Below are 13383 nucleotides of genomic sequence, written 5' to 3' on the forward strand. Positions count from 1 at the left end.
TAAAATTGCTCTAAAAAATAAAGTCTATTAAAAAAAAAAGACAGTCCTCCCCTCTACCTCCAGGATAACGTCCAAGTTCCAAACCATGGCACACATGGCCCTCCATAATCTAATCCCAAACTATACCTCTCCAGCTCGTTTGTTTCCACCATCCTCCTCCAAGATCCTTAAACTCCAGCCTCACATAATTATCTGCCATTTGCTTTTACACCTACTTACCTTTTTGCTCAAGCTGGTCCCTCTGCTAGAATGCTTTTCCTTCTCTTTCCCACCTCAGCATTTAGTTCAAACCATCTCTTATATTACACTGAAATGGTCTGCTGACATAGCTGCCTTAACCATTAGATTATAAATCCCTCCAGGGCAAGGACAGTGCCTTATTTATCGTATCCTCGGAGCCTGACAAACTGCAGCAGTAGTAGTAGTAATGATAGTAGCAAGAGCAGACATTTAGTGAGCATTGAGCAGTTACTATGTACCAAGCACCTTTTTAGGCAAATTTATGACCCACATAATTCTTTCAACAACCCTACAAGGTAGGTGCTATAATGCCCATTTGATCTGAGCCTCCCTGAGACATAGGGAGATTAAGTAACTTCCAGACTGCCAACTAGGAAATAATGGAACCGGATTTGAACCCAAGCATCAGGCTCTAGAAAACATATTCTTCACCACTGTGGTATACATGGTAGAAACGCAAAAAAAAAAAAAAAAAAAAAACTGTTAAACAAATGATAGTGTAGAACAGAGTTGAGCACAATATTTGTGGAATGAAAATGTTAGGGACAGAGACTTCCCTAGTGGTGCAGCGGTTAAGACTCCGCGCTCCCAATGCAGGAGGCCCGGGTTTGATCCCTGGTCAGGGAACTAGATCCCACATGCATGCCACAACTAAGAGTTCGCATGCCACAACTAAGGAGCCCACCACGTGCCACAGCTGAGACCTGGCGCAACCAAATAAATAAATATTAAAGGAAAAAAAAAAGAAAAGAAAAAATTATTTGCTTTTAAGAAATTATAAAACCGTATTCAAAGATATTCTGGTACTCCAACAATAAGAGAAGTTAGAGAAAGAAGTACACCAGAGTCTAACGCAGTATTTGGTACACATCAGAAATTTAATATCAATTAATTAAATTTTTCCATTTTTTAACAGATTTTATGTTTACTTCTAAGTACCAACTTATTTTGTCTTTATTTTTGATATAATATCTAAAATGCACTGCATATTTTGCTAGCTCATTGAAGAGGGCATTGATAAGGTAACCTATTCTTGAAAATACAAGGTAGTAATAGTGTGCAACGATTTTCAGTAATTTGCAGGTAGTTTTAAAACATCCAAGTTTATAAAATATCAAAAATGTAGCTAATGTACAATTAAGAAATTCTGCAATTCTAGTGTCCCCATATAATAATCAGACTGATTTCTTTTGGTAGAAATAAAGGAATATCAAATGTAAACCAGTCAGTCAAGGGCACTGGGACAACTGTTCTTTATTTTTATATTTATATTAAATACCTTGCATGTAGGAAAAACTCCATTTAGTCAATTCATTAAAACAAGCTTGAAATACCTACTATATGTACAGTTCTGTGATGGGACCAACTCCATCCTGTAATGAGTACAGTCCTGTAAAATACCCGATACCTGAAATGAGCACCCTGCAGCCTACCTGCCTATCTTGCTTTCTGATCTATTTTCAGATTGAAAAATTAGAAAGTCCTTCCCATGTTGCTGCTTTTCATATATACCCTTATATTAATATTTTAGGGACTTCCCTGGTGGTCCAGTGGTTAAGACTCCAAACTTCCTTTGCAGGGGTCACGCGTTTAATCCCTGGTCGGGGAACTAAGATCCCACATGCCGCGAGACTTAAAACACAGCTTTTTCATACTCCTAAATTAGTTTCATGTTGTGTTAAAAAAAAAAAGTGTAGTTTTCCTGTATTAGCTCTTATACAAAAAAAAAAGACTGGAATTGTGACGGGAAATAATTCATATCCTCTGAAAGACTTAAGTAGGTTGGAGGAAACAAGACATAAAGTTGCTAATCCTGTGCTTAACATAAATCAAAGGAGGTACTTTATAAATATCTGTTGAATAAACGGATTACTCAGTCAGTTTCTTCCACTTCTGCACTTAGAACTAGTTTTGACATAGGTTAACATGAACACATGTAGCTCACAGTTAAGCCCTTAGTCAAAAAAATATAGTTATGTTAAAAGAGATTCAAGTTTTTCCAGGAAAAAAATAGACCATAAAAGTCTGATTTCCACTTTCACTCATTTGTATCTTCTCTTTTTTTCTTACCCAGGAATCTACTGACAAAAGCCAAAGGCAGCTGTCAGTTTCAGCTTCCTTGTTTTCCTCATTATTTTCAAAAAAGCCTGACTGCATCTTGTAGGACATTCTAAAAACCATGGTGGGGAAAAAGTACCAGATATTTCAGTGGACCAGCAAACAGAGATTCCTAAAGTGCTGGGTTCTAATACTCAGCTTTCTCAGCTTCTCAACCAATAAATGCACTTGACTCCAGTTTTTCAATGACTGATAACATTACTAGTAAATGACGTCTATGGCAATCAGCATCAAACATTACACAAATAAAATTCCTCACATCAAAAACCCCACAATCACCAGATGGCTGCTGTTTCAGAAATGTGAAGCGGTAAAGAATCAGGACTTCTTAAGTGGGATATTCAAAAAAGGATAGACAGGAACAAAACAGGAAGACTGATCACTCACATTACACAGGGACATTCCAAAGTTTCACTAATACATACCATAACAGGCGGAAAGGGGATGGAGTCTGACAGCTCAGCCTGAAAAGAGAAGTTTAAAATACAGTCTCTCCTACATTTTAATTCTAGCCTAAAATCCCCAAAGTTGTAGGGATAATGTGTCAAAGCCCAGAGATAAGTTTAAGAAACAAATTCTCAAAACTCCAAGCCAAGCACAGTGAAATAAATGCTCATGAGAGACGCAGGATCTGGTCAGGTCTTTGCCACCAGCAGGAAGAGCAGGGCACTCAATTCACATTTGTTAAATTAATACTCTTTACTGACTCCCTGAGGGTGGAAATAAACAGAGGGACCAAGTCTCTGGCCAGGAGAATAGTTTCACCTCTGAGGGCTTCAGAATTTGCATCTATAAAATTCTATGATTCAAAATTCATGCTTCCATCTTAAAATAAGATGGAAAACAAGGGTATATAATATTAAACCAAAAAAGTATACTATGAAATAGGTTTTGGAAAAAATTCCAATGTCAAGTTTCCATTCTCCACGTGCTCCTCTACATGTATAATCTAAGAACACAACTCCTAAGATACGAGACATTTAAAAACTTTAACTGAGAAGTTACTGATGCCATTAAACCTAAAACAAAGTATAAAACCTAAAAATGTTTCAACCCCTCTCTTAATATAGATCTGTCTAATTTTTCTAAAACATCCCTAGTTTGTATCTGCACTCATTCAAGCACATTAAAAATGACAAGTATTTTCCCCCCAGTAGTAATATGTCTACTGATGAAAATACACAGATTATCAAAAATATACATTTGGAAAATATGAAAACCTAATTCTTTTTTTTTTCATTTTACTACTCACTCAGGCCTAACTTACTAGTTTCAATTCTTCTCTGGCTCTATTTCCAGTCGGTTTCACTTCTGAATTTTCTGCCGCAAAGTTAAGAACTGTGACCCAGTAGAGAAATTTTAAAGTTAACACTGAATAAGAACATAGCTTTTCCTTTCAAAGGAAAACTAAACATTTTCACACACACACACAAAAATTGAAAAACCTTAAATTCCTAATGGCATTTTATCACGTAAAAATAATGATTTTAGGATGCTTATATCTTCTTTGTTTCTGAAGCTTCCTCACACCGATCTGTTTACAAGAACCAAAACAGCTCAAAAATTGCTATCATTTTACTGTATAGCTATACAACACAGCTATACACTATTTTCTTATTAGAGTCACAAGGAAGGGGCTCAACAAATATTTGTGGAAGGAATAAATATACATAACATTGCACGGGGCACATGTTTCCAATAAGATACGGCCTTCTCTCTGCCTTCAGTGGCCTTGCCAACGAAACAAATCTTTTAAACACATAATAAAAAGATGATTAAATCAGACTGACAGAAGTAAGACATCTAATAAACAGAAACATGTAAAGGAAAAATATATATCCCATACAGCTAAATTAAGTTTTAGAAAGCTTTTGTGTTTCTACCATTTTTTTCTTATATGTGTTTCAATCCCATTTCCTTCCTCTCTTTAGGCTGTTAAGTTCTTCAAAGGAATGATCCATATACAAATAAAATTTTAAAACAAAAAACGTACTGAGTTCCTACTACGTAATCAGCACAGTGCTATGTAAAGGTGCTGTGGGAAATAAAATAAAAAGCGTGATGGTCTCGAACCTTGAGATAACTTAAAGCTTTTGTTTTTCACCAGACTCTGAAAAGAATAGGTATCTATGGAAAGTGGGAATCAAAGACCTAAACTGCAGTCCCTGTGATGACACCCTTTGTGACTTTGAGAAAGTTACCCAGACCTTAGATTCCTCATCTGTAAAAGGAAGTGGTTACTGATAGAACTCTCCTATGCAGAAGCATTCCAAGTAATTTATGTAGATACTCTGCCCTCAAGGAGGGGGAGTATCAATCCCCACTCCTTCAGTGTGGACTGTACAAAGCAACTTCCTCCCAAAGAGGAAGGAGGGATGGAGGGATGAGCGGGAGAAAGTAACCTTACAGAAGAGGAACCTGACAAACACAACTGCACTGGTGACGATGAAGGTTAACATCAATAGTGATAAGTCATGTTAACAGTATGCACACTTGATACGACAGGATGAAAATGGCACTTTACTTCTCCAGCCTTTCTCCCAAAAACCCATAACCCCAATCTAATCATCAGGAAAAAAACAAAAACACCAGACAAATTCCAATAGAGGGACATCCTACAGAATACCTGAGAAGTACTCAAAACGATAAAGGTCATCAAAAAGAAGGAAAGTCTGAGGAACTGTTACGACCAAGAGGAGGTTAAGGAGATAGGTGAACAAAATATAACGTGATGTGCACAATGGGATCCTGAAAAAGTATATTACGTAAACACTAAGGATCCATCAACAGATGAATGAACAAACAAAATGTAGTATATAAACACAATGGAATATTATTCAGCCTTAAAAAGAAATGAAAGTCTGATACATGCTACAACATGGATGAATGTTGAAAACATTATGTTGAATGAAATAAGCCAGACACAAAAGGGCAAATATTGTATGATTCCCTTATAAGAAGAAGGTAGAATAAGCAAAGTCATAGAGACATAAAGTAGAACAGAGTTTACCAGGAGCTGGGGGAAGGAAGAATGGGGAGTTGTTTAATGAGTATGGTTTCTGTTTGAGATGATGAAAAATTCCAGAAATGGATAGTAATGATGGTTGCACAACATTGAGGATGTACCTAATGCCACTGAATTATACTTAAAAATGATTTAAAATGGCAAATTTTATATTATGTATATCTTACCACAATTTTTTAAATGAAGGAAATCTGAATAAAATATAGACTTTAGTTAATAATAATGTATCAGTACTGATTCATCAATTGTAACAAATGTACCATACTAACGAAGATGTTAAAAATAGGGGAAAATGGGTATAGAGTATATGGGAACTTTCTGTACTATCCTCTCAATTTGTCTGTAAATCTAAAATTGTTCTAAAAATTAAAGTCTAGGGAATTCCCTGGCGGTCCAGTGGTTAGGACTCTGCGCTTTCGCTGCTGGGGGCCCGGGTTCAATCCCTGGCTGGGGAATTAATATCCCACAAGCTGTGTGCACAGCCAAAAGGAAAAATAAAATAAAATAAAAAACAAAGTCTATTTTTAAAAATTCAAGGGAGATAAAGGTTAACAGCACTAATATTCCCTACCTCCTCCCATAAAAAGACAAGAAAAATGCTCTTTAAATGAATAAAAAACATGAGCAAGTAATCAGAAAAATTAATGCCAGGGACATGAACAAGCAAGTCACAAAAGAAATGAAAATGCTATAAAAATCTATGCAAAAATATTGAAACTCGTAGGGTTGTGTAAGGATAGAGTTCATATACTTTGCACAGTGTTTGGCATACAATAAATGAAGCTACTAAAACATAACTGATAACTAAAGAAATATAAATTTAAATAACAAAAAATATGTATATGTGTATGTAGGTTATATGTGTGTGTGTGTGTATATATGTATACATGTGTATGTGTAAATATCCTTTGAGTGAATGATTTCAAAGATACCTGTATATGGATATTCATTGCAACAAAATAACACAGAAAAACTGGAAACAGTCCAAAAGTCTACCAATGGGGGTTAAACAAACATAACTAAACATTATTATACAAAAATGTGGCAGATGTATGTATACTGACAACTGTCTAAGAAAAATAATAATGAATTGTAAAATTTTTTAAATGGAAGTGATTACACTAGGTTAGGACTATAACTGCATGCAAAACTATGTGTTTATGTATGTAGTGACCCAAAAAGGGTCACTAAAAAATCACTAAAAAGCCTCCCCAGCTCTGAGTATCTGAGAAATGTGGTTAGGTTATACTCAAAGGAGGAAGCCTTTGGGAAGGAAAGAAATGCTCTAAAACTTTTAAGGACATAATAAATACCTCAACTACAAAACACAAATTTTTATTTCAAAATGCCTAATGTGAAGGAAGTTATTCTTCAGATGAGCTTATATTCACTAGTTAATTACAAACCTCAACCAAAAATTAAAGAGCAAAAACAATCTTCAAAATGTGTGACCAGGGCTTCCCTGGTGGCGCAGTGGTTGGGAGTCCGCCTGCCGATGCAGGGGACACGGGTTCGTGCCCCGGTCCGGGAGGATCCCACATGTCGCGGAGCGGCTGGGCCCGTGAGCCATGGCCGCTGAGCCCGCGCGTCCGGAGCCTGTGCTCCGCAACGGGAGAGGCCACAACAGTGAGAGGCCCGCGTACCGCAAAAAAAAAAAACAAAAAACAAAAAAATGTGTGACCAGTTCAGGCTTTAATTACAGGTAAAGCAAAATCCTACAGAAGCAAAAGGAGGCAAAATTAAGTAGTAGTCCCATTTGACATAATCAAGTAGCTATAATATTATGGACTGTAGTTAATACTCATAAATGTAAAGGTTCAGGAGTTATGCAGTGTTAACTGAATTTTTTCTTTAAGAAAAGTGGATTAAAATAAGAAAAATAAGTTAGGTCTTACAGTTTTGTGGGCTTTCTTTGAGCCAAAACAAAATAAATCTTTTTCTGGAGGCAGATTGGGGGTAGGGGGGAGTCCAATACTTTTGGAACTAATATACAGTAAATTAATATTTTAAACAATACAGCCACTAGAATCAATGGGACTTAATGAAGACTGGAATAAATGAGTAAATAATAGCAGGGGTACTCTCTATCCTAAAACAAAAATATACCTTAGAACTGTGGTTCTCAACCAGAAGTAATTTTGCCCCCTAAGAGACATTTGGCAACATCTAAAGACATTTTTGACTGTCAGGCCTGAGACAGTGCTGCTGTATACTGTGAGTAGAGGCCATGGAGGTGACAAAACATCTTACAGACCCACCTACCCACCCAAAATGTCAACAGTGCTGAAGTTGAAAAACCCTACCTTAGAAACAGGCTGGAGGTGGCGGGGAGAAACCACTGAATCTATGCTTTGAAATAATCAACTTTATCGTAGAAATCCTAAATCAACAAGGTTTGTTTACCTGTTTAGAAATATTGACATCTTATCAAATAGCATGGAATCTATTAAAGTGACACAATTTTCAAAGTGTTATTCAAAAGAAAGTTAACTGGATTTCCAATTTATCTAAACATTTGAAATTCTGCAAAAGCCACAGGCAAAAAAAAGACAACAAATTAATGCTAAAAGAAAAAAGTTTTTATACACACACACACATTCTCCGATTCTCATAACCAATATTGAGCAAAAGAAGAATACATTTTGCGTGATTCCATTTATATACAGTTGAAGAACAGTCAAAAACTCTTCTCTTATGTTAGAAATCAGAATAGTGGTTTCTCTGGAGACAAAGAAAAAGTAGAGATGGGAGAGAACATGAGGGGGACTTCCGGGATGGTAATAATTTCGTACTTCTTAATCTGGGTAGTACCTCCATAACTTTCTTTGCTTTGTGACAATTCATCAAGCTGTGTACTAATAATTGGTACACTTTACTGTATACAGATAACCCTTTAATAAAAATGTTTACTTTTTTAAATGGTATATATTTATATCCTAAAAACTTAAGCATTTTGACCCAGAAAGCAAAATTAACGTCAAGAGCAAAAGTAAAGTGCTTTTGTTATACAGGCTGCCTTCCAAGAATTCAAGAAGGATGACACCCCCAGAAAGCTGTAAATACCATACTCAGCGATCACAGAGCATTCAGCCGTACACTTAAGCCACTATATATATCCCTTGGCACAAATCCAAAACTTGGACAAACGCTTACAAATGCAGTTGGATTTATTCCACGGACAGTTTGTTTGGATTATTTCCCCCAATGTTAAACTGGGAACTGTTATCAGAGAACAGGCTCTGAAACAAATGATGCTTTCTCTTTCCTAATCCCACACTTTCCCAAAGCTCTCCCAAACTAAACCCCTCTTGGCTCTTGACTCCTTTAGGATTTCTCCAGGATGCCTGTAACAGTGTCCATCATTGCCTCTCCCAGTATCCACTCTCACAGTCCACCTCCCGCCACACACATGAAAATTCACATTAATGCTCACTCCAGAGGCTAGTCTCCCCCACCAGACTTTCACTCTCCCCCAGCACCTTGCAAATACAATCCAAACTTCAGTACCCTCAAACTCATACCCTCCACAAACTCCCTTCCCAACAGCGCCCCAAAACCAGGGCCCATGCTACCCCCGTCTTTTAGATCCTCTTCTACCGCACAGAAAGCCCTTGCTTCTGTAAACAACTCAGCTCCATGGCCACCACTGTAGCTCTGATCTCCAGTCTCCTTCCCTTTAGGGATCCCCACATCCCCACACTTTCCTGTATTCAAATTCATCCCATTGCCCATCCCCCCTCTGCCCCCAGCCTCTGCTTTCTTCCATCTGACTCTTTCCTAAGTACTAAGACGGATGGGAAGTTGGAGGAAGGGTAGGAAAGAACTCTGTCCTGTGTGGAAATGGTGGAGAAAAGACTGTTCAAGTCTGCAGCGCAACAACCACGTGCTGGGGCTACAGTCAGAGGCTGGATTCTGAAAGCCCGCCCCACCACTCACTAATGGCAAGGCTTTGGCCAAGCGATTTTACAAACGTAAGCCTCAGTCTCTTGAACTACAAAATGGAGCTAATAAAAACAGCTGCCTCCCAGAGGTGTGAGGTTAAATCAACTACCAGCCAGCTGAGCACTTGGCACAAACCCAACACGGTGAATTCTCAACGACTGACCGTTTCTCTTAGGTCCTCTTCGTGGATGCGGGAAGATGAAAGGTACTTTCTTTCCGCCTCTTTAATGCTAAAGTTCCTGCAAAGTCTCCTCTTGGGGGAGAGCAAGAAGGCAAGGGAGAGAAGGAAAGAAGAAGTACTCTACAGATAGGTGGGTGATACAAAGAATTTTGTCAGGTCCCCAAACTCGGTGTTCTCTCTTTATTATCCGCTTACAATGTGGACGGATCCAAGTTGGATCCAAGAAACCCTTTATGCCTTGCTAAAGGATGGGGGGAAGACATGAATATATACAGCAAATGTGCCTCCACGGATACTCATTTGACGGAATGCAGTGGACCCCCCCCCTCAAATTGCTAAAATGCGTTCCTTGGGGGTCGGAGAATTAGGAAGGAAACCCAAAGTCCCAAAGGATTTTGCTTGAGAGTTTAAGGGAGTACTTCATAATAAGGAGAGATTAAAAGTAAATGCTGGAAACCCTAAAGACTTCTCACTTCGCCTGCAGCACAGAGTATCAATTGGTTTGTCAGCAAGTCAGTGAGTTCAGAAAGGAAAAGCGCTTTCCCCCGTCTCTCCTGGGACACCGGGGCTTCCCCGGGTCCCTTCCCAAGAGGGATAAAGGGGAGGGTCTGCGCCAGGGAATCCCCAGCTCCCTACGGAGTGGGACAGGAGGGCCCCCAGGGAGTTTCACTGGGTCCCTTCCCGCCTCTTCCCAGCCCATCTCCTGTAACGGGATGTCTCCTGGGACTCGAGGATTCCCCCCCCCCCAGAGGTTCGGCCATCCCTGGATTCCTCCCCTCCCAAGACCTCTGGACAGCCCTTCTCGGTCCTCAGAGTTCTTCCCGGTCACTTCTCAGGGTCTCCCGGCCTGTACAGGGTCAGCCCGCCGCCCACGGGGTCCCCTCATGGGCCTCCTCCCGGCCCCTCCCGAGCGCCGCGAGCCCGCGGGGTTACCTGCTGAGACGGCAGCTCCACATGCAGGGCCCGCGCGGCAGAACCGGGAGGCAGCGCGGCGGCCGGGCCCGGGGGCGGCGGGGGGACCGGACCCCCGACCGACGCTGAAGCGCTCATCTTGACCCGGGAGCCGCCAAGCGGCGGGGCCGGCGCTCCTCCGGCATCCGCCACCACAGCCTAGTCACGACCCGCTGAGCCCCTGAAGCCCAGAAACCAGCCACCCGGGAGGCAGAACCGCTCTACCCCACCGCCGGCCACCGCCGCTGGCTAAGGAAGAGCCATATTACCGCAGTGCAACCCCCACCACCCGCTGAGACCTGGCTTGCCCATTGGTTCAGCTCCCACGGGGGCGGGACCCAATCACAGAAAACGGACGCGCTATTGGGCAGAAGGTCTGTCTATCGCCGGCAGGAACAGGCTGGGGGCGGAGGAACCCAGGGATGGCCTAAATTGCGTCTGTCAAGGGGAGGTAAAACCTGGGGCGTTGCTTCATTTTTTCCCAGTCTAATTGGTTCTTCCACTACCACGGGGCGGGGTCTCCTGGGGGAGCCGCAAGGACCATTGCTCGAGGTCGCTGTCAGTTGTCAGTAAAGGAAAAGAGGGGCGGAGTCTGATTAGGTAGACCTTGCGCCTGGGCTCTGCTGTCACGTGCAGAAGGCAGGAGAGTCACCTGATTAGTGAGAGTCAGTTTTGGGAGCCACTTCCGCCCTGACCTAGTTGCCATGGTAACCGGCCTCCCTTGGAGGGCGGGGATGCATTTGGCGCCAGCTGGGTCGTGGTGGCCGGTCTGTAGTTGCAGTTTCCCAGAGTAATCTTTTCCTGAGGGACTCTTGTCAACGTGTGAGGATTGAAAAGGAATACTTTATGGTTAGACAGAAAACCACCACGCAGGATGCACCAAGACCAGAAACTTGTCGGGCAGTCCTGCCAGCTCCACCCACGACCAGTTCCAACCCACAAGTCCCCGCCCCTCCTCACACTCCACTAACTGGTAGGCTGAGCCAGGCACCTCGGGACACTGTTTCACTTCTGTGAGTGGGGTGTTTATGCTGTTCTTGAAAAGCCTTTGCTACTTTTCTCCTCCTGACTAATGTTTACTTACCCATCAAATCTCATCTGGGGTTGGGATCCCAAAAGGCTTCTCAGATACACTCTGGGACCCTGAGTTAGGAAACTTGCCTCTACTACATTCCTGATTATTCTATTGCATTCTACTGTCTTTTAGTAAGTTTGTAACACACATGTGCAGCCACACATACCCCTCCTGCAAACACACAAACTTACACACTGAATTTCTCAAGCAAAAGAACCTTGTCTGATTCATCTCTGGATTCCCGGTGCCTCACAGAGAATCAGGACATGTGTTTTTGAAGTGAAGGCACAGTTCCAATGCCACTTCTTCCATGAACACCTCCTTGATCATAATGATAGCATTTATAGCAATTGCTTCTGTAATAAATATCATTGAGTCATTCTGAAGAATAATGATCTGCCTTTTTCCCCCTTAGACTGAATTTCTCCACCACCTGGACTGACCTAGCAGAAAGAGCACAGTGTTTTAGAGTCAGACACAACAGGAATCAGGAACTTTTGGAATCTTGGCTCTGCCACCTTCTAGTTATATGTTCCTAGGCAAGCCAGTTTCCCTCTCTCAGCTTTAGTTTTCCCATCTGTAAAATAGTAACAAGGTTGCTGTGGGGATTAAGTAAATTAATGTTAAGTATAGTGCCCAGTGCAGGACCTGGTATATAATAATTGCACTAAAAATATTTTAATAAAAGGTAAGCATACTATCTTTCTAGGGTATTCAGAAGCCTGAAGACACTTTGGATCTGATCCCAGAGCTGGCTAAGATGTATGTCACACCGTCTCCTATTCTGAAACGTTGAGTAGTTCCTCATGGCTAGAGCCTAGGGTATGCAGTCAGGTGTTTGCTGAGAAGGGAGTAATTGAGAAATCCCAAATACCTGGTTCCAAGATCTGGTGGAATTTCACAGAAAACATTTGTCTGTTTCCAAGCTGTATTAGTTTCCTGAGGCTGCTGTATCAAATTACTACAAACTGCCTAGCTTAAAACAACTGAAAGTTGTTCTTTCACAGCTCTAGAGGCCAGAAGCCCCAAATCAAGGGGCTTAGTGCTAGGTCTGAAGAAGTCCAGGGACTGTGGGAGCCAGAGAAGACAGTCATATTTCACAGTGGAGGTGACATTTAACCTGGGTATTGAGGGACCAATAAGAGTTCACCAGGCAGGGAGGGAAGAAAGGATGTTCCAGCACAGAGAGCAGGAGCGATTTTCCACAAGCCTTTACTGAGGTTCAACTCTGCATCAGGCAGATCACTAGACACCAGATATACAGAACTGAGGTAAATAACACTTCTCAGACTTTTCCACCTACATGCCACAAACCCTAGGAGAGCTGGCACTCACCCCTAGGGGTATGGCAGAAAACTGAAATAGTCTCCTGAGTAAGTGTTCAATAAATGCTACCTATCATTATTTTTTTTTCTTTTTCGTTTTTGTTTTTTTGTTTGTTCCTCTGGCTGTGTTGGGTCTTTGTTGCTGTGCACGGACTTTCTCTACTTGCAGCGAGTGGGGGGCTACTCTTCGTTGAGGTGCGCGGGATTCTCATTGTCATGGCTTCTCTTGTTGCAGAGCACGGGCTCTAGAGCGCAGGCTCAGTAGTTGTGGCTCACGGGCTTGGTTGCTCCATGGCATGTGGAATCTTCCCAGGCCAGGGCTCGAACCCGTGTCCCCTGCATTGGCAGGTGGATTCTTAACCACTGGCCACCAGGGAAGTCCCTGTGCCAGGCATTGTTGTAAGCAGTTCATGTGTACACTCACCACAGTGCCGGAGATTAGAGAGCTAAAGCAAGATTTCTGTCACCTGCCCTAGGTCACATGCTTTGAGTTTTAAGCTGGGGTTTGAAAGTAGTCTAACTCCAA

The 13383-nt window shown here is 41.5% G+C and overlaps 1 protein-coding gene across 3 annotated transcripts in view; it reads right to left on the reverse strand.

The window, feature by feature from the left end:
* UVRAG (UV radiation resistance associated) overlaps positions 1-12301 on the reverse strand; it is a 318149-nt gene extending 305848 nt beyond the window's left edge. For 2 of the 3 annotated variants that reach the window (XM_082844786.1, XM_082844788.1), the window contains exon 1: positions 10440-10735. In XM_082844786.1, the coding sequence (XP_082700912.1) occupies positions 10440-10556 (117 nt within the window). In that variant the 5' untranslated portion in view covers positions 10557-10735. Of the gene's footprint in view, positions 1-10439; positions 10736-11723 lie in introns of those variants that run through there. The other variant, XM_082844787.1, reaches the window with a different exon arrangement.
* Between the last annotated feature and the right edge of the window lie 1082 nt (positions 12302-13383).

This window comes from Leucopleurus acutus (genome assembly GCF_964270905.1).
Source record: "Leucopleurus acutus genome assembly, chromosome: 8".
NCBI classification, from domain to species: domain Eukaryota; kingdom Metazoa; phylum Chordata; class Mammalia; order Artiodactyla; family Delphinidae; genus Leucopleurus; species Leucopleurus acutus.